The sequence below is a fragment of the Poecilia reticulata genome, chromosome 16 (assembly GCF_904066995.2).
Source record: "Poecilia reticulata chromosome 16, P_reticulata-male-v2, whole genome shotgun sequence".
NCBI classification, from domain to species: domain Eukaryota; kingdom Metazoa; phylum Chordata; class Actinopteri; order Cyprinodontiformes; family Poeciliidae; genus Poecilia; species Poecilia reticulata.
Window position 1 is genome coordinate 16041370 of NC_088845.1, and position 23436 is coordinate 16064805.

Below are 23436 nucleotides of genomic sequence, written 5' to 3' on the forward strand. Positions count from 1 at the left end.
AACGAACCCCAAAGCGCTTCACACTACATTCAGTCATTCATCCATTCATGCACACATTCAGACGCTGATGATGAATCTACTGTGAGGGCTTCAGAGGTTTGAGAGCTGTAGAAAACAAACAGCATCATGAAGACCAAGGAACCCAGCAGAAAGATCAGAGAGAAAGGTATGGGAAAATATCCTACAGAGCCGTGTTCAACACGTCCACCAAGAATGGAAACTTGCCAAGAATTTATTATCCACTTAAACTGAGAGTTGGAGCAAAGACAGCATTGATATAACAAGCGACCATGGAACCACGGTAACCCTGGAGGAGCTGCAGAGATCCACAATTTGGTGCAGTGACGAGGTCTGGACTCTGTACTGACCATGAAGTTGACCTCTGTCCTGTGTTAGCCCTCTGAACACACTATTCTTGCAATTACACAATATTTTTAAGGCTGTGTGATCATCAGGCAGTGGATGTACGCCATGACGTGATCATGGAAAAACTAACAGTTCTGTTTTATGCCCTGACTTTGAGTATGTATGCTGCGTGGTTTTGCAAGGAGTAGTGACTTTTGACAGTTTTCAGCGATCCTTGAGGATAGCAGGCCTGAGCTTTTGTGCGCCTCTTTCTAACATCCAGCTGTGTAGGAGGATGTTCGGCTTTACCTCAAACGAAGGTGTGTGAAGGAGCTAAAACGAGGAAAAGAGAGAAAAAGACAGAGGGCAAGGACACAAACGTGACACCTTTGCACTTGGTTGTCAGTTAGCTTTCGGGCCCCACTTCTCCTGGACTCCTCGCTTCTTTTTCAAGCGGCCTCTGGGCTCTAGTGTTTAGTTTTGAGACTGTGGAATCTAAGCCAGGTCATGTTGTACACCGGAGATGAAAAGATATGGGATGAGAAAACTGGGGTTTGGAAAGAGTAGAGGGTGGAAACTTGGAGAGGCTTCATCAGGCGAGAGACGGACAGCTTTGCCAAAATATTGTGTCATCCATCAAAATCTTTATAGTCTCCTAGGAGTTTAAAGATCCGAGGTGGGTTGCTGCAATCAGACATTTCACAACAATGATAAAAACCAGACAGATTTTAGTCATCGTTGCATGTTCATTTGTTTTTTTTTTATTTCACAAAAGATTTTTCACATCTTAAAACAGTTTTTCATAACTTTCTTTATGTACAATTTTACATATAAACATCAACAAAACTGAGTCAAGCGTGTTTTTAACAGGAAAACAACCTTATTCTGGGAAGCCCCTTCACGTTGAGGTTTGATGAGCAGGATTAAAACACTAACCAGTGTACCAGGTAAGGTCAAGATTGGATGAATGAACAAATGAGATGAAGTACTGATGAAGCTCAGCTCCTAAAACCAGAGTCAAAACAAATTTTCAAATAAATGTTGTTCCCTTTATTAGTAATTCTCGTCCTGGTGAGAAATTACGCTGATACATAAGGAAGTGGGAGTTAAGAAACAGCCATTTGAAAAATTCTGGTAGTTTCTGACAGATTTAGATAAACAAAAACAAATGTAGAAATAATTTTGTGTTTGTTAATTATTAAGCTTTCGTATGCAGTAGTAATTTAGCAACCCGGTCTTTGAAGGTAGATTTTAGTGAACTATTTGCTCTTTGGATTGTAAAGGTTGCAATATATTTATATGGGAAATATTAACAAAAAATATTTCCCATGTAAAAAATATTATTTTCAAATTATAATAATGTGAATTTCCTCCATTTTGACCTGACAACCATTTTCTTTGATAAACATGGAAACATGTGGGATATTTAGATGACTGAAGCTGAGTAAGGAGCTGAGTGCTACACAACATTACACATATCCTACATTATAGTTACCACTTTGGTAGCTGCTGACAACAATATCACAAACAAATAAAAAATAAAAATAATTTCTCTACATGTAGAGGAGGAAAAAAACGACAGAATAGGGTAAGAAAATGCACAGCTGTACCAATGGCATGAACATCTGAAAACACATGATCACAAAGGTTGATGCGGTTTTAAACTCGTATTTTGATCATTCTGCTTGTAGCTTTTGTTCATGATTACTGAAAAGTGTGTGCATCTTAAATAGTCAAAATCGAGAATTTTCATCCTCAAGACTAAAGAAAAAAAGTTAAAGATGAAAAAAAAAAATCTTCCAGGTCTTTTCCTCCTTTGGAGCGATCTACGCTCCACATTCACGCAAACAAACACATCAAACACACACTGAACAACACATACTGTCCATGCTCGTATATAAAAAAAAAAACACCTCACATACAGATATGTATAAAAAAATTTCAGTGTTTATGTCCCGACATCCTGCATCGGGTTGAAAATGTCTGTTTTTGGATTAGCGGTGGGCCTCAGTGCAGAGCCATGGCTAATAAGACGGGGGTCACGGTGAAAAGGAACGACAAAGACACCAGCTGTGCTGCAGAGCTGCCGATGCTCCTCTGGACGTTTGGCTCCATGACAGCGGGGTCATCTGAGAGGAGGGAGAGAGCGCAGGATTTCATCAGTCAGGAATGGTAAACACACCCAGTTTGAGCTGATCTGAGGCCCAAGTTAAGTTTGAGCTGTTTTGCTTAAAATCAGTCCTCACCTGCTGGGAGTCGGTTGGAAGGGTTGTGAACTCCTCCAGCAACAATGAATGTAACTTTTTCCTCCTCCTTTTCGCTCTCCTCTGCCTTGGATTTGTCTCTGTGAGACTTCGCAGAGCCTTTATGTCCGACGACATCGACTCTCAGCCTCAGACAGTCGCTGCCGTGGTGATGCATTGGCTTGGCTGTAGATTTCAAGAAAGAATACGGGACGTTTTTAGTCAAATAAAAGCCTTAAGATCACAGCAAATGTGAAATTGTCTTTGTTTTTTTCCCTGTTAGACTTACAGATGTAGTAGTAGCTCTCCCCCGCCCTGAACTCTTTTCCCAGTGTGAAGGGCGTGAAGCGCTGGAACTTCTCTGAAAATTTTTCCGGAGCATGGGGAGCGAAGGGCCTGGAGCACTCCCAGCGGAGCTGATCGAACGAGTGAGGCTTGCACACGTCATAGTCCTCCTTCTCCACCATGTACAGGACGTAGCGCTCTGCTGAATGCGATGGTACCTCCTCGGGAGCGTAGTGGGGGCAGATGATGTCCAGGTAGTCATTGATGCGTACCTCCACCGTGTAGTCATCCCACACAAAGCTTTAGAGAGAAGGAGGGAGAAGAGGTTAGCGACAAATGCCCCAATTTTCCCTCACATCATCTGTTCTCTAACCTGTGCAGCAATTGACAACAGTCTCACACAAACAACACGTGTTCGCAGATCGGTTAAATATGCAGGACTCAAGGTGGGGAGGTTTTTGTTTCGGTGAGCGTGTGCAAACTGATTTCAGCAACAGAATTAGAAGGAGCCCGATCAGGCTTGACCTGTTTATGTTGTTTTTAGACAAGAAAACACGCCCAGAACATTACAAACGTCAAACACGATAACCACAGCACACCTCTCCATTGTGTTTTCCTCTCAAGTGGACTTTCCCTTTTTAACTGCCATCAAGTAAACAAAAAATAATAATAAAGTTCACGTCATCCCCCAAATAATTTTTCTCTATATTCAACCACAAGTGTGGGTCAGTTCCAGGCATTAAGGTACAACAAGGTTAAAAACTTCTAAAATGTTCTAATTTACTCTTCCTGTCTTTTTAATGAGATTAAAGACGATGTTTTAGAGATTTCTCTAGTTGTATGGAGCTTCCACCACTGGTTGTCACACATAAAAACACAGCATACCAGCCACCCCAGTCGTGGAGGATATTGGTTTTTGATGCAGCCATCCCGAGTCTCCGTTTAAACACTTTCTTCACCTGAATGTTTGCAATTTGCTGTCATATTCTACTATCCCTGTTTTTTGTCTTCACCCTCTACTTCATTTTATTGGTTCTTTCAAGCCTCTTTGCTGGCATCCTGCGCTTCCCGTGTCCTGATAAAGTATGGACACATCAGCATAAACCCCCTTTTATCCCCACAAGCGCATCTGAGATTGTTTAGTGAGAACCGAAAAGCCGCTGTTGAGCGTTTACTTTCTGCTAATCAGTAGTTGCCTCTGGTTTCTGGAGCAGGATTAATGGGGTTAGAGGAGAAGGGGTAATTTATATGTAAAAAACTGAATTGACTAGTCTTGCCTCTACAAACACAAAGCAGATGAGGCCATCTACTTGACATGTTATTCCTTCTGTAAGATCTGCCAAAAAAAAGGAGGCGACGAAAGATTTTTATTTGCACACAACTCCCATTACATCCTCAGAGGGCTAAAGACTCTTTGCACTGAGAATGGAACATGTTAAGTGTTTCCTGTAATACTAACTCTTTGGATTACAAGTAAAGCGGTGTAAAAACAGAAATAGTGCAGTGATTTAAGGAAACCCTAGTTTATTCTTTTCTTTCCGCACACATTCAGCGTGTGAATGTTTCAGTGAATGACTGAAGTTAGAAGCGCTTTGGGGTTTTTTGGACTTTATAAAAATCTATAAAAGTGCAGGCCATTTACCATTTATACGACTATTTTATATCAAACAGTTTTTACACTGACAGGAAGTACTTTACTTGTTCACTTCACTATTGCTGCTGGTGCTTTTTTTTCTGTGTAAATAACTGTAAGCTTTTTTTTGCCTGATTCCAAAACAAAGACTATTTAAATGTTTCTGAAAGAGTGCCTGCATAACCAACTACAATCTTTTTGAGATTGGAGTGCTTTTAAGACGCAAGGAGTCCACTTTAGCCGCTTAATGTAACATTTTAAGTTCATATAAGCTTTGAACAGGACTTTACATCCCAAACTACCCTTTTAAAAATCTGCATCTGGATGCTTGTGTAGCGTGTTGTAACAAGAAAACAGCTCCTGTGTGTCTGCCTGTGTTTATGTCTGCCGTAACGCTGTCATCAAAGCCTGAGACCTGCTGGCTCTGATCCCACCCCACCTCCTTTTAGCGTCCTGTTGTTGTGACTCCTGTCAGGACCCCCCACCCCCAGCCAAGTCAGACACACAGGCTCCATGTGAGGGCCCCCTAACCCCTCCTTCCTTCCTTACCCTCCATGAGCCTGTAATGCATTGGTTAGCTCTAACAAACCTGTCAAAACACGCTTTGTTAGCAGAGCACAGCGCTGCACTTGTTATCCAGGGCTAATAGGCTGATTACTACCTTCTGCTTATAATCAGCGTTTTTCCCCCTAAGTAAAGGTTTTTGTTGTGTAAATTCTTTTGCACAGGTGCGTAAATATGCATGTGTGCATGGATGCCACAGTGAATGCTTCTGCAGAAACAATAGACACATCTGCAGCAGTGAAATTGGCCAGATAAACTCAGATCTCCTCTCGCTTCCCTCCGCTGTTTTCTCATGCCCAAGCCATAATAACAGGACTGGAGCAAACAAGGCGTTTGGAGGTCTCAAGTGGTTCCTTCTGAAGTGAAGAATAGCTTCAAATTGTATGGGATACACCTTATTTTTCCTCCCCACACCGCCTCCTTGTTAGCGGTCTGGCCTGGCTCCGCATTAAAACACGGTCTTGTCAAAAGCCAACTGAACAAAAAGATTCTGTTGCTAATTTCATTCACGACTCGGGCTTTTAAGAAAACTCTCCTTTATCCTTCTCTTCACCTCCTCCTTCTCCCTTCCTCCAATGGTCTGGCTAATTAAAAGCTGTTAGGGGTCTGGGACCAATGTGTTATGAGCAAAAGCAGGGGAGGAGGAATGAATGGGGTGTAATTATACCCTCTGCCTCCCCGAAGACAGACTGCCTGAAGGCCACAGGGCCCCTTCAACCTCTCTGCCTAAACCTCCGAGGAGCTTTCACTGCCCTGACTAATGTGGAGTTGTCTAATGTGTGCATCCGTATGGCTGAGGGGCCTTTTGGCTGTATCATCTCGGCCAACGCGAATGTCACCGCAAGATGAAAACCTTTCCAATTCCACCAACCTCCTTTTACTTGCTCGCTCATCTTCCCGCATCTGCGCTCACCTCCGACTGGGATTTCTCAGGAGAGTGAGAGACGCAATAAACCTGATAGCTCAGTCCTTTGAGCGATTCGGAGCCAGGTGTGTGTGAGTTGTTCAAAACCTACTTTACACACCGCTTCCTCTTCCTACGCGCTGGGGTTTTGAGCGTGTGCTCTCCTTTGAGATTCTCTGAAGACCCTTATCCAGGGCGTCTGGTGCCCCGGGCTCCTGAACACATCTGCTCATTGAGGCCTTGCATAGTCCCTTGTGTGTTCATGTCTTACATGAGATGGAGGTGTGGGTAAACAGAGGAGGTTGAAGGTTGTTGTCTTTGTTCCCCTCTGCAGGTCATTTCTCACAGCGGAGCTACTCCAGTTTTTGCGTCATCAACTAAGAGGTGTGTATTATAAGAGTCTCCTGGTCACTTCAGCCTATTATCAGTTGGTAAACCCCTTTCCCACCATGGTGTCACAATTTCTTCCTTCTGTCCCATTTTGTACCTGCATACTTCAACATTCATTAGTCCAGACAGTTCAGTATGTTGATTATTTATGGGGATGCATCTTAAACACTTGAATCTAAAAGCAAATAATTTCCTGAAAGTTGAGTGTTATGCTTTGTTTCCATTTCTCTTGGTTCTGATCAGTGTCTAGGCCAGTTCACTCTTCTGAAATATGACAGATTGTAACCACTGATCAAATCAAAAATAATAACCTGCTTGTAGATATCCTTTATTCAAGCTAAATAACCACAATTTCCATGCAATACACAGAGTAATATACCAAAAATTACTCTAAATTGTCAGTTGCCAAGGTGGGTATAAACCCTCCCATTCATACATTTCAAATGTCTAAATTAGGTATGAAATGTATGAATTACATATTAGGTACGAACTGGCTCAAAAACTAGCAAAGGGGATACAATGACCAGCACCCTTTGCTAGGTTACAGGGGGGGTATAAAATAGCAAACAGCTGCAATGGTTGTTGCAGAAGGTGGCTTTTTCAACACTTGTCTCTTTGATGCTTTGAAGTCTTGCCATTGTCACTGTAATGCTCTTCTGTTTTGTCTTCTTCCTGTCATTCCTGCTTTCCTCTTCTCTTTTCCCACCCCTACCTCCATTTGCGCCCCTGAAGAGCCCCCGTTCCCCCCACTGGTTTCGGGCAAACTACTGACACAGGAACGTCTGTCTTTTGCCGCCTCTCCAGAGAGAGTTTCAAACTGCTGGTCGGGGTCGAGGGGTTAGAGTTCAGAGTCGCAACTGCTCACAGACGCTACCATCCAAGTCAGCGTCGGTGATATATATGCCTCACACACACAAAACATTCAAGGAGAAAGCCAGCAACCCCCCACCCCTCCTCCTTGCATCTGCTGTGCAGGTAATCAGTAGAAAGTGTGCACACTCTGGAATGTCACAACCAGGCAGGGGGGTTACGGTTCGGATGGTCTCTCACAAGGCATACTCATCAAATTTCTTATACTGCTTTATCACACTTTCACTGTGAAGTCTGAACTTAATACGCTATTAATTTGCTGCGGTATGACAGATTCACACCTCCTTTCACACGAGCTGTCAGGAGGCCTAATGGGTTTTTAGTCTCTCATAGCGGGCTGCCACATAATAGCCAATCTAAAAAGTCTTTCTATATTAGCTTCCATCATGATCTAACAGGAGGGAATTCTTCCTCCACTATCCACCACTATCTGCAACTATTTTTTTTATTACCTTTTTAGAGTACAACGTTGCAGTTTATAATTGAGTTAGGGTCTTACTTATGCATAAAGACACTTATGCAAGTTGAGAACCTTAACCCATGTCAACAATAGTGCTTCTCTTCCCTCCCTTCATCCATCACTGTCCACTCTCTCCTCCCTCAGTCTCCCTTTCTCTTTTATTATTCCACATCCAGCCCACCCCCGCGCTTTCTCCTGCTTTGTCCCGTCTCTTAAGGCTGACATAATAAACTGGAGCTCTTCATCCAGGCTAATTTCTCAACACTAACCCCTTTCTTCACCTCAGCCTACACCCGGGCTGCTACCTCTCCCCCTACTTCATTCCCCTTCACTGCGACACCCAAAATGTATTTACTTTTTTTTTTTCATGGTTTAAATACATGTTTTATACAGGAAGAGCCTTTGCGGTTGTAACACTCATGTAAATAATTACTGGCTTCTTTGCAAATTACCAGCAAATGCAAATCTGATGAAAGTTTACATGTTCCCAAAATAGAGCGTGGATATAAAACTGCGATGTTTTTAGAGGTACTAAGTGCTCATAACTTAAGACAACATAATTTCAAAAGTCCTGACCTATTCCTGTAATATGCTGTGGGAGTGGGGATCACAAAAATATAATCTGTTCATCAAATATATTTTTTTATTCAAAAAGATTTAAAAAGGACTTATTGTAATTGTAAGAGCACATCTAATGTTCCCAGCTCTGCCTTCAGGGGGCGACAGTGAGCTTCCAGTAGACACCAGTCTGCTATACTATGCAAGTATGCATGAAATGCTATGAATGGCCAGGGCACACACACACACACACACACATATATAATCTTGTTCACTTGTAATGTGACAACATTATGTGTAGAGTGGGCTCTCCCGTGTTAGCAGAGAAGGACTCTGTCCTGCTATGGTGGAAAACTACTGGGGCCAAAACAGAGGAAGGTCTGTGAGAAAGAGGGGAAACTGATGGGAGAAGTGGAAAGGGGGGAATCTGGGTGTGTGGGGGAAGTCTGGACTATAGATAAGGAAGCAAGAGAATGAAGTGAAGACAAATAACAGAGGTGCATGGATACCTTAACGCCATCGCCATGGACAAAATAAAGACACAAGTATATTAGTTTCTATTTACTAGCATCCCAAGCTGGCTCTGTATATAAAGTAACAAGACAGTTATACCAGCTGGGCCGTGATGCTGATAAAGGACCCTGATTATGAATGGAAGAGCAGTGTGTATCTGATTGTGCTTCTGCACGATGAATCTCATCAGGGGGATTACAGTGAGACTGACAGAACAGAGCTTACATCACCACGTCTTACATTATATAGCGGCTGGATGATAAAAATTTTGTGTTTCTAGGTCAGGTGGTCAGATTAGAAACTGTAATCTGACAGTTTGAGGATGTGCTAGTATGGATGTGCGTTCGTACTCTGGTGGCTCTGGAGTTGGTGGATATGGAATAAAGATTAAAAAAGCGAAGAGAAGAAATGGAAAGAGCATATACAAAATATGTAGTAATGCTAGCTGCAGCCATGCTAAGCAATGATTTCAGATGCTATAAAAGGATTTTAAATGTGTCTTCTGTAATTTTGTCTGTTTAACAGCAACAGCTCTCGCACAAGGCAGATAATCTATAACTCGTAAACAGAAATCAGATTTGGTTCTAATTGGTTTTGGGGTTACAAAAATCAAAGATTGGATATTGGTAACAAACTTCTAATCGGTGCATCTCCAGGTTGGGGTGACATCAACCACCTTTACCACTTGGAACATATAGTCCAGCGGCAGACCTGCCTGCTTCATCAGCATCAAGGCTGAGATAAGCAGAATATTACATTACACCAGACTCCTGATAAATTATATCTGGAAGACCCAGTCCACTGAAGATGGATGATGATGGTGTTATAACAGAGATAAGGTGACGTATACTATTAATAAGAAAAAGAGACAAAGAACGGCAAGGCCCGGGGTCAAAATGGGAGGAAACCCAGCTGTTGGAGGGCTGGGGAGAGGAACAGACAGGTACAGAGGGAGAAAAAAAAAAAAACACTTGCACGCACAGCTGACAGAGTTGAGTGTAGTAACAGTAGGCTGGAATGCTGTCTGTGGCTAATATTAACACCCCGGTCCTCCCCTTTTTAGCCCCACACCCCCCCAGTGGACTGTGCATGAGTGTGTGTGAGTCACACACTCGTCAAGTCTCGGCGAGGCTGCCTACGGTAAAAAGGCCACTCCTTTCTCGCTCTCTGACGTTCAGGTGGAGTCATGTGCTGTCAGTCCAAAACAAAAATACGCCTGGTGCCAGTTAAACCCGGTTATGGGCCAGCGTAAGTTCAACCTCTCCCCATGAAGCACTAATAAGCGCTCGTACAAGCCAAATCACGTAGCTGAAAAACAGGACTTCACCTGTCACGTAGGGAAAAGTAGCATGCAAACACAGTTGCGTATCAAATCACTGCGAGAGATTAGGCCACAATTGCTGAGGCTTCCTGACAAGATGGCAAATTATTCATGTCTCTATAGTGCCCGACATGAATGAGCAGACTGCTGCCATCTGGTCACTGTCCTCCTCCTGTAAGATAAATCTGTGCAGCCTCACAATTAGGCCAAGGATCAATTAGCATCAATTATCTGTGGAGCGTACAGATGGATCAATGCAGTCCGATTAACAGGAGACTGATGGATCACATGGGAATGGTTCAGGGCAGGTGGGATGCAATAGAAAAAGAAATAGTGAAAAGAATACATTTGGAAGGAAATAAAATAAGACCAAGAATTATCCTGATTTCCTAACATTTGGGGCACATTAATAGAGGGTATGACACTAAAAGTTGATTCTCTGTCTAGTTTATCTGTGTCAGTCTATGTTTAGACATGCAGAAGAAGGGATTAGTCTTTTTCTATAATTTTTTTACCCCCTCGTTTGGTTACGCAACCCCCATTTGACAGCAGAAATAGTCCAGGGTCAGATTAGTGACAGCACAAGAACTGACTTTCCATTTGATCGAGCCATTCTCTTGTTTTCCTGCCCCTCTGTCCGTCTGCCCCGTCTTACTTATACTCACTCCCAATGAGCTCCAGTGTCCCTTCCAGGTCCGACCTTAGATTGTAGGAACCCATAAAGAGAATTTCACATTGGGACTTACCTCTAGTAAAAGTCATAGCCAACTCAGCGTCACCGGCCCTGCTTTTGTCAATTGGTTTCTTAAGTTTCAAGTTGGTTTCCACAGTAATAATTTGAAGTTTTGTTTTGTTTTTTTTTAATATAGAAAATAGCACGGTGTCCAGTGGTCATTTTAAGTAATGTTTGACAAATATTTTTTCAAGTTTTGAGCACATTTTCCAACTGTCTAAAGTTCTAGCTGAAGTGAAAGTTTAACAAAGGATCCACTGAACAACATTCATTAGTTTAGAGCTATTAAAGTATCCTTGAATTACGACAGTTAACGTGCCATTTACGATGCCAGTCTTCACTATCTGTACAATCAGTGAATTATTCAGCCTGTCCATTCTGAATTTAAGACCCTCATTAGGTTTCCAAGGCCAGCAGGGGGCATCTAGGTGATCACAAGGATTGTCAATAAGGCTGGCCCTGGTCTCTGTTTTATCAGACCCTGGTTACACATTTTCCCTCAGGTCTTACGTGAACCAGATTTTTCCCACCTGTTCAGTCTGTCTGAGGTGATTTAGGCACGTCATATTGTTGAATCACTACAAATGATACAAGCACTGCACACTACATTTACCTTCAGATCTCCAATTAAATTATCACACCCATCCAATTGTTTTTCCCTTTTTAACCACCCTTGTTTTCATTGATGAAGGGCAATTATAGAGTAACTAATGTATTCAAGACAAGACTAACTGTTCATAATGGTTTTGCCCTTTCTGCTTCTCGATGATGGGTTTTAATCGACCACACTGGGCAGAAAAAAAAAGAAAAAAACTCAGGGACCGTCCTTCAGCTCAATTTCAAAATAATACTCACTGAGATGACTCGTACCCCCCCTCCCCACGCTAAAAGCTCAATAAATCGCGCTGAGATACGTCAAGCCTGATCGATCCCACTGAGTGGCCGGATAGCATTACATTTCTGACCTCAAAACAAAATCATCAGCACTATACGTGACTCACAGTCTCTGCAGGATAGAAATCCTCACCGATGGAAAAACACACTTTTTCTTTCTTGTCTTGAATTAGGCAATTAACTCCCACTTACTAATAGACACGCCTTTTTCATGACACACACACCCACACACACTCACAGGTGCAGAGCCATGCAGACAGCATGGGCCAAGTTCATACTCGTCAGTCTATTTTTTACTATTAGAGTATGTCTGAGTCTATGTGTTACAGTTAAATATAGTAGTGAATGTGTCCATCTGTCGAGGCATCCACTCTCTGATCTAATATAAATATTTAAAACTGCTAACCACTGAAGCTCAACTTGCCACCTATAAAACATCATGTCACTCGGATTTTCCCTTTGTTTTTGCAGTTTGTTGCAAACTACTCTCATGCTACCAAACTTTAATGCACACTTCCCTCTGATGACGCCAAATGGGGCGAAAGGTTACTAAGTGAGTACTTATATTTTTTTCCTGTTTTGTCCCTATCTTAATTAACATTTTCATCAGATTTCTTGTTCAAAGTTGTTCACTTATATTGTGCATGGCTGCAACCAAATGTTTGACAGTTAAAGGGCAGACTGGAATGAAATGTTACTGCTTCAGAATCTCAAGTTTTGTCAAAACTTTCTAATCTGCCATAAAATCAAATCCGTCCAGAATTCCTGTGCTTCTTGTGAAGCCATATTGCACATGGAAAGAGGTTTTATTTAAATTAAAATAAATAAGCAAACAAAAAACTTTGCGTTTTGTAAAATCATGCCTACTTCGGTATCCAGATGTGTTTATGTCGTCAATTATTTTTACCTGGAGTAAGATATACCACTGAATAGCATCCTTAAAGTTAATATGAAGGGTACCCAAACAATAACCTACACGTTTAGCTGTATTATGAAAGTAACAATTAAAACCAGTTTTGGATGTGGTTACACAGAAATAGCAAAAACGGTAAGAAAAGTTTCAATTAACTGATCACATTTAGAAGTTGCTATTCTCCGCGCTGCAGGAATAGAAAGTGTAGCCCCGATCTGAGGACTTACTTTGGGTTTGAGCTGTTCCAATAGACGCTGTGCCGCTCCGCGGAGGCAAACCACGCACCGACGGTCAACGCCAAACACATCAGACACACCACATCCATGGCTTCTGTTCTCTTCTCCTCAGCCGGTTAATTGGAAAAATATTTAGATTTTTATTTTTAAAGAAAAACGTCCTCCGTGAAAGATTTCAATGCGCGTAAAAAAGTGCGCACTCGTGGATCTTTCGCTCCTTGGCACGAATAAATCACAAAGATGACGCTTGTGCTCTAAAGCTGTTATCTGTCTCTTACGAGCGCAACTTGTCTGTTTTGTCTCATCTTGACTCCGCCCACTTATTCAGCAGCCAATAGGGTACAGTTTCATTCCCCCCCCCACACACACACACCTTATCCAATCCCTCCACTTCGCCTGGGGCTGACAGTTTTTTCCAGGAACGTAGTCAGATACAGAACTGCTCTAAGGCAAAACAAGTGCTTTTTTTTATCTTCCCTTTTCAAAGAAAAAAAATAATACTGTATGTACATATCAGCATCAAGTTCGACCAGGACACTGAATGATTTCTTTTTTTTTCGAAGTTGGTCCATATCAGTTTTAATAATCAAGATATAAAACTTTTTTAGCTCATAATAATTAAAACGTGATTAAATGATCTAACTGGATATCTACTTTTTCAGCTAAGTTGAAGAGAAAAATACATATATGACCAGTAATAACATATATATATATATATATATATATATATATATATATATATATATATATATATATATATATATATATATATATATATATATATATATATAAATGGGAAGCAGCACTGATTGACCCGACGAGGGTCCCCGTTGTCAATCAGTGTTGCTTCCTAAGTGGACAGTTTGATTTCACAGAAGTTTGATTTACTTGGAGTTATATTGTGTTGTTTAAGGGTTCCCTTTATTTTTTTGAGCAGTGTATATATATACATATAAACATTAATATTCTATAAAATATTTCAAGAATAGGGCGCTTAATCAAGGTTTTCTAAACACAGAGGAATTGCACAGTGTTACATTACAATATATTAAAGTTTTTTTTGTTTTTTTTTCTGTTCAGGGTGCATCACAAAAACTACAAAAAATAAAAAGGTAACAAAAAGTTTAGCCAGAAATGTTTTCCCAAGTCAAACAAAAGCCTATTAAGTTAGTTTTAAATTATGACCTAGTTAACTTAATTCTGAATGCTTTCTTTAGTATATGTTCATTGCTGTATGATTGCTTTGTGAATTCAAGCTCTTTTTGAGCCCCCAGGCCAGCAGGGTGTCCTAAGCAGTTAAAAGCTGATCCCATACTACATTGAGCCAGTCAAATTATTCAGATAATAAACTTAAGATTTTCTTTGGTGTATCTTTAAGGGGTGGTTCAGGATCCCCAAAAAGAGGTTCTGTGTGAAGATTATAAGCAGTTAACATCTGACCTGCAGTAAAAAACTCTCTAGCATTGTGTCAGCAACAATGATGAGGGTTTATATCCATATAAAACCTCAGTTCTTTGGCTGGAGCTGTTTATCCTCTCCAACAGAGGTTGGTTGAAATGACAGATTTTGCTGCTATTTCTAATATTAAGACACCCAGTGCAAACATGGCAGTGGTTTGGATGTAATAAAAACAGTATCTGTAAAAAAAACCAAAGATATTTTTAGGATTGTTTGCCACTCAGAAAAGAGGTTAGCATCAACCTCTGGGATCCACTAGATTTATACTGGAGCTGCTCAACCCATCAAATTGATGTAATTGCAATATTAATGTCATAATATTGTAGGCATCATGTCGCCTGATTAGATGCAATCATTCAAGCAACAATAGTGAACAAGCTGTTGTTACCCTTGATGGCCAATATTGTCATAAATTTGGATGGACAAAATATTTAAGATCACTCAAATAGGTGGCTAAATAAGAATGGTGGAAAACAAAGGCAAGGTTTAGAAAAGATGGTGATAAATTGCAACAGATATCATCATCATCATCAGAGTATTAAACCAGACAAAGTAAGTTGTGTTCTGCAGAAAGTAGGTAGTAGGGAGAAAATTATCTTCTGTACTGATAATAGCTTTCTGTAACCTTTTAACAGAACCTCACCACGAAAATTTAGAACTATACTTTTAAAATCTTACATGAAAGTTATGAAACCCTTGGAACAAGCTGCACAACATGTGACACATGTTTTTTTTATGACAAATGGCTCCAGTCTGTGTTATAGCATGACATATGAGGATTATAATTAACTCTGTGGGAACGTGTAAGCATTAGTTTCATAATGTTGTTGTTTTAAGTGATTTTAACCACTTATATCACTGCATAAGCTAAAAAATATTTCCTCTGCAATATTAGTGATTACTGTTGTAAACACTAATGCTTTTTCATCTAGATTACAAAGATGAAGCAAACTAAGTAAAATCCTACAGACATTGTTTTGTGCCGGTCTGTTTTGTTGATGGCATATTTGTTTTTATGTGTTGTAACGCTATTCTCAGTTGCTTTAAAGTTAAGCTACATGCCTCTATGACGCAGTTTGTGTTGCAATTAATTGCATGTTGTGCTTACTTGGTATTTATGTGATGCAGCCTGTAAATATGGGCTAAACTGTATTGTTTGTAGCTACGCTCTTTATCTTTTTGCAGCTCAATAGATTGTTGCATGTTTTTTGTGCATTTAAGTCCTATAAATCTTTACAAGTAAGCATGTGTCGGTCCAATTTTCCTGCAAGTTGTTGCTCAGACATGCAGATGCACAGATTATGTTTTGTCCAGATAGCAAAGCATTATTATCATCTTATCAGTGAGTTTTATCTCACAGTCTCCACTTGGCTGTGTCACCAGACAGGTAACTACAGAAAGCAAGTTGGCAGATGGAGGGGATAAAGTCCAGAGTGTTGAATGTCTGCGAGACTGTGGCCTCAGCAGGAGAGGGGATACCCTCGGGCAGGGATGAACACATGCTGAGGTGATCTGGTGAGGAGCTTTGTGTGTCTGAGTGTTATGAGTAAAGAGTCTAGCTGTCCCGAGGTTTGGTTTTGGGCAAGCACACACACGTCTTAGCTCTCTGATCACCAGCACACATGCTCAGGATAGATGTTGAAGGCAGTGGGGAGGGGGTGCTTTTCCACTCTGTAATGGCTCCCAAATACGAGTGGCAAGAGATAAAAAGACCATGAAACTCTACTAGTCAGTAGTTGGGCTGTAAGATTACCTTCAAGAGGCAATTCAACTCAATACACAACGCAGGGTTCAGGATGGTGAACAGGATTTTTTCAACAATATTTGGGTCAAACTAACTTTTTTTTTATTGTTTCCACAAATGGAGCAAAAGGTTTCACAAATCAAAAAGTGTGTTTAGAAGATTCAACGTTTTATAAAAATTCTAATCAAAATCAGAATTTTCCACTTGAGTTTAGGCCAAGAACGATTTGTCTGTATTCAACAACTTGCAGCAAAGTGTGGTGCTAATCCTACACAATTTACACAACAACTAACTCAGATATCGAAGCAATGACCAAATAATGATATTATTGAATTTCATGTAACATGATGCAAACTCAGTATGTTGATGTACTTGGAATGGATGCCTTGATTGAGATTAAAAAAAACTATTTGGGGAGACAAGAAATTGGTAAAATACACTATAAATAAATGAATCAAATACAGTGATTTATCCAGAGAAGTGAGATTTTACATTTTCATTCTTATTTTGTAAGTCACAATGTTTCAGCGCTGGTGTTATCGTGTTGTAGTGTTCATAACTCTCCAGTAGCAACAAAAAAGTCACTAGATTATTTTTTTTAAATTGCCGCTAGATGGGAATACATGCTGAATATAGGGTCAGTCACCAACTTTGAAACGCTGCAATTGAAGGTGCTGCAGTCTGGATCAGTTCAAGCAAAAAGGGACAACTAAAAAACACTCATTTTCTCACATTAAAATAAGAAATCTCAAACAGATCTGGGTTTCTAAAAAGCACTTATCCTTGATCTACACCTCCTTCACAAGACAAAGCCATGTTGACAGCAACTTATTAGCTCTTTCTAAAAGAGACTCAACAATAAATAGCTTGGCAGCCAAATGTTATATCATTTTCTGACTTATTAGAGTGTATACAGTACTATCAATCTCTTGCTCGCTGGTAGTTGTGCAAAGTAAGATATTCAACATCTTGCCCTCTGGAGACGTTGCACGTCCAACCTATGGATTGATTTCCAAAGTGGAACGTCAGAAATGAAAATACTGTCTCAGCAGCTCCAAAACTAGCCTGTGATTCACTGACCTCGGAGTACCAGCAACAGGATCCCAGTTCTCACTTTGAACTCAACACTCAGAGAGACGGCTGAGTGTCCCCTCATTACCAGCAGACTTCCGCTGCTCATACATGGGCTTTCCTCACTATCCATTTATCTAGTGCAGCACATGTACTAGACAAATTCACAGTCTACAAATACACCTCCATTTTATTGCCGCAGCAACCAACAGTGAGCTAGTTGGGGTTTCCTCTGCCAGCTCTACATATTTCTCTACACATGAATTCTGTGGATGTACACAACCAGGAAACGTCTTCATCTTTGACAGTGTTGAGAGAGTAGAGACCGCAGATGACACTCGGTCCTCCCACAGCCCATGCAGGCACGCTAAGGCTGGGAAAATCGGGGGATTGAGCAAAAAAAAAGTAAAAAAAGGAGAATTTGATGAAAAGAAAGCGTTTGAGGAGATGGAAAACTTGACAGGTCTGAAAGTGGATTAAAAGGAAGTCGGAGAAAAGCACCGACAGCCGAACAAACCGTTCAGCGAGAGGAAATCAGGCTTGTTTGTTTCCGAGCTTGTCTCCAGGCATCACGGTGTCTTCCACGAGTTATTTAGAGTAATGTTGAAACACCGCAGTTGCATAACCTGTATAATTAAAAAGAACTCGCGGTGCTACTGGTTCCTGATGATACTTAGTTTTGTTTCAACCAAGGTGTATGATAATTGTTTTAGTAGATGGAAGCAAACCACAGAGTTTTGACTGTTCGTGAGACACGTGTAACTTCGGTCTCAGGAAATAATTTGAAATCATTTAGGTGTTGTGGACCAGTTGCTAGGTTTGGCAGGGTTACAAAAGGAATTAAGGTGAGTGTGAAATGAATTAGCTGGGGGCAGGAAATGAGCAATAAATAGTTATCATTGGTTAGAAAAAGACAAAATAAAATAGTTCAACAACCACATTCAGCAAGCACAATAAGAATAAGAATAATAAAAACAATTACATATCAAAAATTAAGCCTAGTCCTATTGAGCTCAATGTTTCATTTAGTCTTTTAGTTGTCCGTCAAATCAAATTGTGTTTTTGGGTTCAGCTCCTGTGGTTCGTTACCACTATGATGTTCACGTTGAAGAGATCATCATTAATCCTTCTCTGGGTCACGCTCTCATTAAATTAACATAATAAATATTTTAAATTAGCTTCTGGAAAGTGCAGTTACTTTTTTTTATACTTTTTCAGTTAAAAAGAACACAAGTGTATTAAAGTGAATACAACGAGAGAAAAGAGGTCGTTTTCTTTTCTGGGTCACACACGTGCTAGATAAAAAAAGACAAGAAAATTGCGTACAATTTTTTTTTTTAAAGTCACATGAATGTATGGAACCCTATAGCATACATAAAGACAGATTCCCCCCTCAGCCTGTTAGCCTATTAAATTTTCAGTCCTGCCTCTCTGTTATACTCCTTCTTTCCTGGCATCTTGTTGGCCTCAGGCAGGGATCAGAGCTGGCCAGGGACCTCTGTCAAAAGACTTAGAGGGTTTTCTTCAAACACACACAGACTGTGAAATATGACGTAGATGGGCTTATTAGAAGAGGGGGGAAAAAATCAATCAAAACAAGGTGGAGTGAAACTTTTGAAAAGAAGTTACTGAGAGATCAGTAAAAGAAAAGAGTTGGAAAAAAGAAGGCGTTAAGCCACACCAAGCCATAATAATTACTAAACAGGGATGGGAGAGAAAGGGCTTGTAAGCTGTTCAAACAAGTTTGTGAAACTATCTGTGTAAACATTATGGCTTTTACAGGAGTATTCTGATTTCTAATGTTGCCGCCTGTTTTGTTTTTTTATGGCAGCATATTTCTATATTCTACTTCAGTACTTAATCCTGACATATTAATTTGATTTGAAGAGTGATGCAGACAGAGAAAGAAATATCCACATCAAAGTAGCAGTTTGACATAAAATATAAAACTGCTACAACTTTATGTATGAGCCATTGAATCCTTGAATATAATCTAATTGTAAATTATTTACTGCTTTTCTTTTGATTGATGTGTTGAGCAAAATCTGGACGAGACACCTATATGAGAATTTTGTCCCCAAACAAAACCAAAAAAACAAAATGATCTGCTGATGGATAACTATATTTATGGAAGTAAAACGAAACAACACAATGTTCAAACAGGACATGCAGAGCATCAGTTTTACAAATGATTGTATTTATTTTTTTCCCCCCTCATATTCTGAAATGTAATTGTTTTTGCTGATGCTTCATGATCATTGTTTCTACATTTCACAATCTAAAATTACTCTGCCAACTACTCCAGAGACGTGAGACGTTTGACATTTGTAGGAAAGGTCACATATGTAGAAGATCTGATTCTATGTTCTAAGGGGTTTGAAGGGTGACAAATCACTGTAATAGGCTTCCTATTGACTCTAACTGATAACAGATTGCACTTCAAAAAGCTGCCTTTTGTCCATCCAAACTCTGTCATTACTTTTGGTTTAAGCTTGTCAACACTTGGTATTGTTTCACCTCCAACTGGACGGCTTGTCACCCAGCTGCCCTCTGTCCTCTTTACCCCCCAACCTTGTCCCTCTGGTGCATTTCGGCACACTTTTCCTGTGTCTTCTGGCTCCTCTGTTCAAGCCCATTCATCTGCATACAGGTGGTCCTTCACTGCCACCCCACACCCCCCTTGCTGGCACACTTCTTGCTTCACTGAGTTCAGCTGCTGGCGGTGGGGAAAATATTCATTCTTGCTGCGATAAACTCGTTATAACGTTGCGGTTCTGCTTTGAGCATCTTCTGGAGAGTTGCCAAGGAAGCTGTTCCGTTTTCAGCCATGCGGCACATAAAGCAATCAAAACAAACTCCATCGGCACACAAACCATAGATGCTGCTGCATGTGTGTGTCAGCGGGAGGTAAATGAGCAACCTCCCTCTTTCCAGGATTAATACTGTCTCACTATTCAGACCACAGGAATCATTAACTCTCCCAGTCAACAGGCACACTCCACTTGTTAGTTCTCTATGTCCTCCTTTAAAGACACACACACACACACACATGCCCACACACCCACAAAGGCACAGACAGACCCTGGTGAAATATTTTACCGCAGAACCCATTCAGCTGCCATCGTTCTTTTATACTGTATCTCCTTGTCTGTACCCCGGTTTGTTCTCTCGGCTCATCTGCTGTCTCTGCTGTCTTTCCTTCCTTCCCTTCCTTCCCTTTCTTCTGTTCATCTGTTCAGCTATTTCCATAAAGCTCTCATCTGCCCCTGGTGAGAACATACCAAGTACAGCTCGTCGTGACTCTGCTTTCTGTTGTTTTATTTTTGCGTCTCCCTGCTTCGCAAGTGCTGACTGTTTCCTTCCTCACGTTTTGGAGTCCTGTTGCTTGCACCGTCTCCTCTTTCTCATGCCCCGTTCGTTTTGGCCCTAGAAGTCTCTCCAACAGTGCATTTTGTTAGGAGAGAATCCATTATCCTCCCCCGTCCTCTCACCTTCTATCCTCTTTATCCAACTCCTTCCAGCCTTTTCTTTTCCCTGTCATTTCCTCACATGCTCTGGGCCCCGGCCCTATATTCATTAACATAGCGTTAATGATCCCAGATGGACTGACATGTACTCAACGGGGGCGGAGTGTGAGAGCCTTCTTCCAAGGGTTCCAAAGGATGAGCGTGGGAGTATGCATGTGCTTGAGTGTGGGCATGCATGGCTGGTGGGTACATGTGTGCATAACCCTGTCTACATGTGAGGATGACTGCGTATGTGCATGTTGTCTGGTTTGCATGGCTTCATGCAAGCTTCTGAAGAGCGATTGCCTGTTTTCCTCCTGGCAAAATATTTCTATGCTACGATGATTGTGCCTGGTTGTTGGGTTCATGACACATTTTGACAGCATTTGAATTTAAACTGTAATGCACCTGTTTTTTCACGGAAGTCTTAAAAAAGCAAAGACATTTTAAGAGCATTCTGCTTTTTTTTTTTGCACAGTTGGCCTTTATTGAACAGTAGAGAGGAAATAGAGAGGAGATAGAGGGGAAAACATACCACCACACCTGGTATGCAACACAGGACAACCACGAGAACTACAGCCTCGACGCAATGATCTATGAAATGAGCCACCCAGCGCCGCCAAACCTTTAAGACTATTCTTAATATTCTGCTGCTATAAAAATAAGATTGGTAGGTTTCCATGCTAAATCCAATTACATACACTGTTGCAATAAAGTGTTTCCTCTCTTACAGAATTATTCAGGCTTTCGATTGTTTCATCTCATCCCACAAAGTTTAATATCAAACCGAGACAACCTGAGTGAACTCAAAGTTCTTAATTCATAAAGTTAAAAGAAGCAATTAAATCATGAGGATACTGTATAGAAAGAGCACTACTCTTTACTATATAATTAATTAACAACAATTTTCTACTTCAGGTTCTCTAGATACACGCAGGACTGATTACAGCCAGATCTGACAAGAAGTAAGACTGTTAGATCTTAAAAAGCAACAAGTTATGTCCCAGACCTAAGAAATTTAGGAAGAAATTAGAACCATATTCACTGACACCCATCAGTCTGGAAAGTGTGTCAAAGGAATAAGAAAGAGTCAAAAATTGACATTCATAAGAGAGATCCAAGTCCAACATCTCAGATATCAAGATACAGTATGCCTCATATAATCATCTTTTGCAAAAAATATTTTGGATTTCTCATTGCATTTATTAACTTACATGTCTTTGTTTACATGATGTTATTGTGACATAAAAGAGTAGAAAACTGTAAGGGGACAGCCACACTTTCACAGCACTGTAGAAACAAACAAGTTAACGAGGAAACAGCTCATAATGTTTACCTACTCCTGCATCAGTTAAGGCCCGGTCAATATTTAAAGGCAAGGAGTCAGATAGTGAATTTCTGGACATTTTAGTTAAAAACCCTCAATCGGATCGTGCCTGTTTGTGCTAAGCGAGAAGTGAAAGGAGAGAGTCTAGCAGCATAATGCGTAATGTTTTAACAAGTTTGTTGTGTAAGAACTTGACCTGCCAGCACAGAGCCTTGATCTCTGCCTTGTTCACTTCCAACAAGACGGACTGGAGTGATGACAGCGAGCCAAGGTTTATCACCTGACACCAGGGATCCATTCCACTTTAACGTTCTTATGTCTGGACTGGAGGAGATCCCGCCAAATAATGTTCCAGCATGTTTTGGAAGTCATACATGTTTTGCATATCCATGTGGTGTTGGTCATGTTTTATAGCTATTATATGTTATCTCAAAAACAACAACAAAAAATAATAATACCCGGATCTTCATTTACTGATTTTGTTGTTCCAGTCTTGAACTCACATGAATCTAAGCTATGCAAAATGCCTCACCAGGTCAAACGCATCAACAAGTCACAGAAGCCAAGAAGTTAAAACCCTGCTGCTAAACAAGTTTGGGTGCAAGTGGTTCACATGCACAAACAAACATATGGACACACACACACACACACACTGTGTGTGCTAAGGTTACAATGTTACAGGTGCAAGGTCAAAGAGCATGCATGCCATGGATACACAGGGATTCTTCAAATGCATCCACTCACTGGCTGACACCCCCTCCATCCAAAAATAGTTTGCTAGTTTTTCACTTGTTACAAAAGATCACTTGTATAGAAACTATAAAAAACAAGATTCACCCCGGCTTCTCCGCCAACCCCTAACGTGTCATATAACTTAACAATCAAATCTTTCTCTGCTGCAAAACCTTTTTTTTTTTTCTTAGTGGTTCTTCTATTTTCTTTTTCAGGAAGTTTTCCAGTCCTGTCATGCTGTGCTCTCTGTCTCAGCCTCCTGTTCTGTCTCTCTGTTCTTTCTTTGTCCATAATTTCGCATGGTCACGATCGTTGCATAATTGCACAGTTGCCTAATTGTCAAGAACGCTCAGTCTAGCACTTACCATGCCAGGAGTCTGTCCTAATTCCCATTCTACACCAGAGGCTTCAACCCAAGCAATCATGCACACAAAACTGATCACTGTTCTTATCTGATCAATCATTCATGCCTCTGTTGTTTTCCCCTCTTGAGAGGAAGTGGGGCGTAAATTTGACCCGCCGCTGCAACAAAACACACCTGTCGATGCAATTATAGCAAGCGCAGCATCGCATAACAAAACCAGATTTACTACCGTTTAGCGACTCAGTCACACTGACAATCATCATGCACCTCTGGGGGAGGTTTTTGTATTTGCCATTTCGCAAAAATCCCAGCAATTAATTGATCACAATGGCGAATGTGATAAAGGGTGCATGGAGAAATCCCTCCACAGCA

The 23436-nt window shown here is 40.8% G+C and overlaps 1 protein-coding gene and 1 long non-coding RNA gene across 2 annotated transcripts; one reads left to right on the plus strand and one right to left on the minus strand.

Moving 5' to 3' along the window:
- Positions 1–1083: 1083 nt before the first annotated feature.
- On the minus strand, positions 1084–13144 carry efna1b (ephrin-A1b). The gene is made up of 4 exons (XM_008431730.3): positions 12854–13144; positions 2878–3173; positions 2592–2774; positions 1084–2474 (listed from the first exon to the last, which is right to left on the minus strand). Exons 1-4 carry the CDS (start codon positions 12949–12951, stop codon positions 2353–2355), a joined length of 699 nt encoding a protein of 232 aa, XP_008429952.1. The 5' UTR covers positions 12952–13144; the 3' UTR covers positions 1084–2352.
- On the plus strand, positions 12011–21376 carry LOC103478168 (uncharacterized). Its single transcript, XR_535749.3, has 4 exons — positions 12011–12266; positions 15704–15835; positions 20375–20404; positions 21120–21376. It is a non-coding gene; the product is annotated as an uncharacterized LOC103478168 (long non-coding RNA).
- The last annotated feature ends 2060 nt before the right edge of the window (positions 21377–23436 follow it).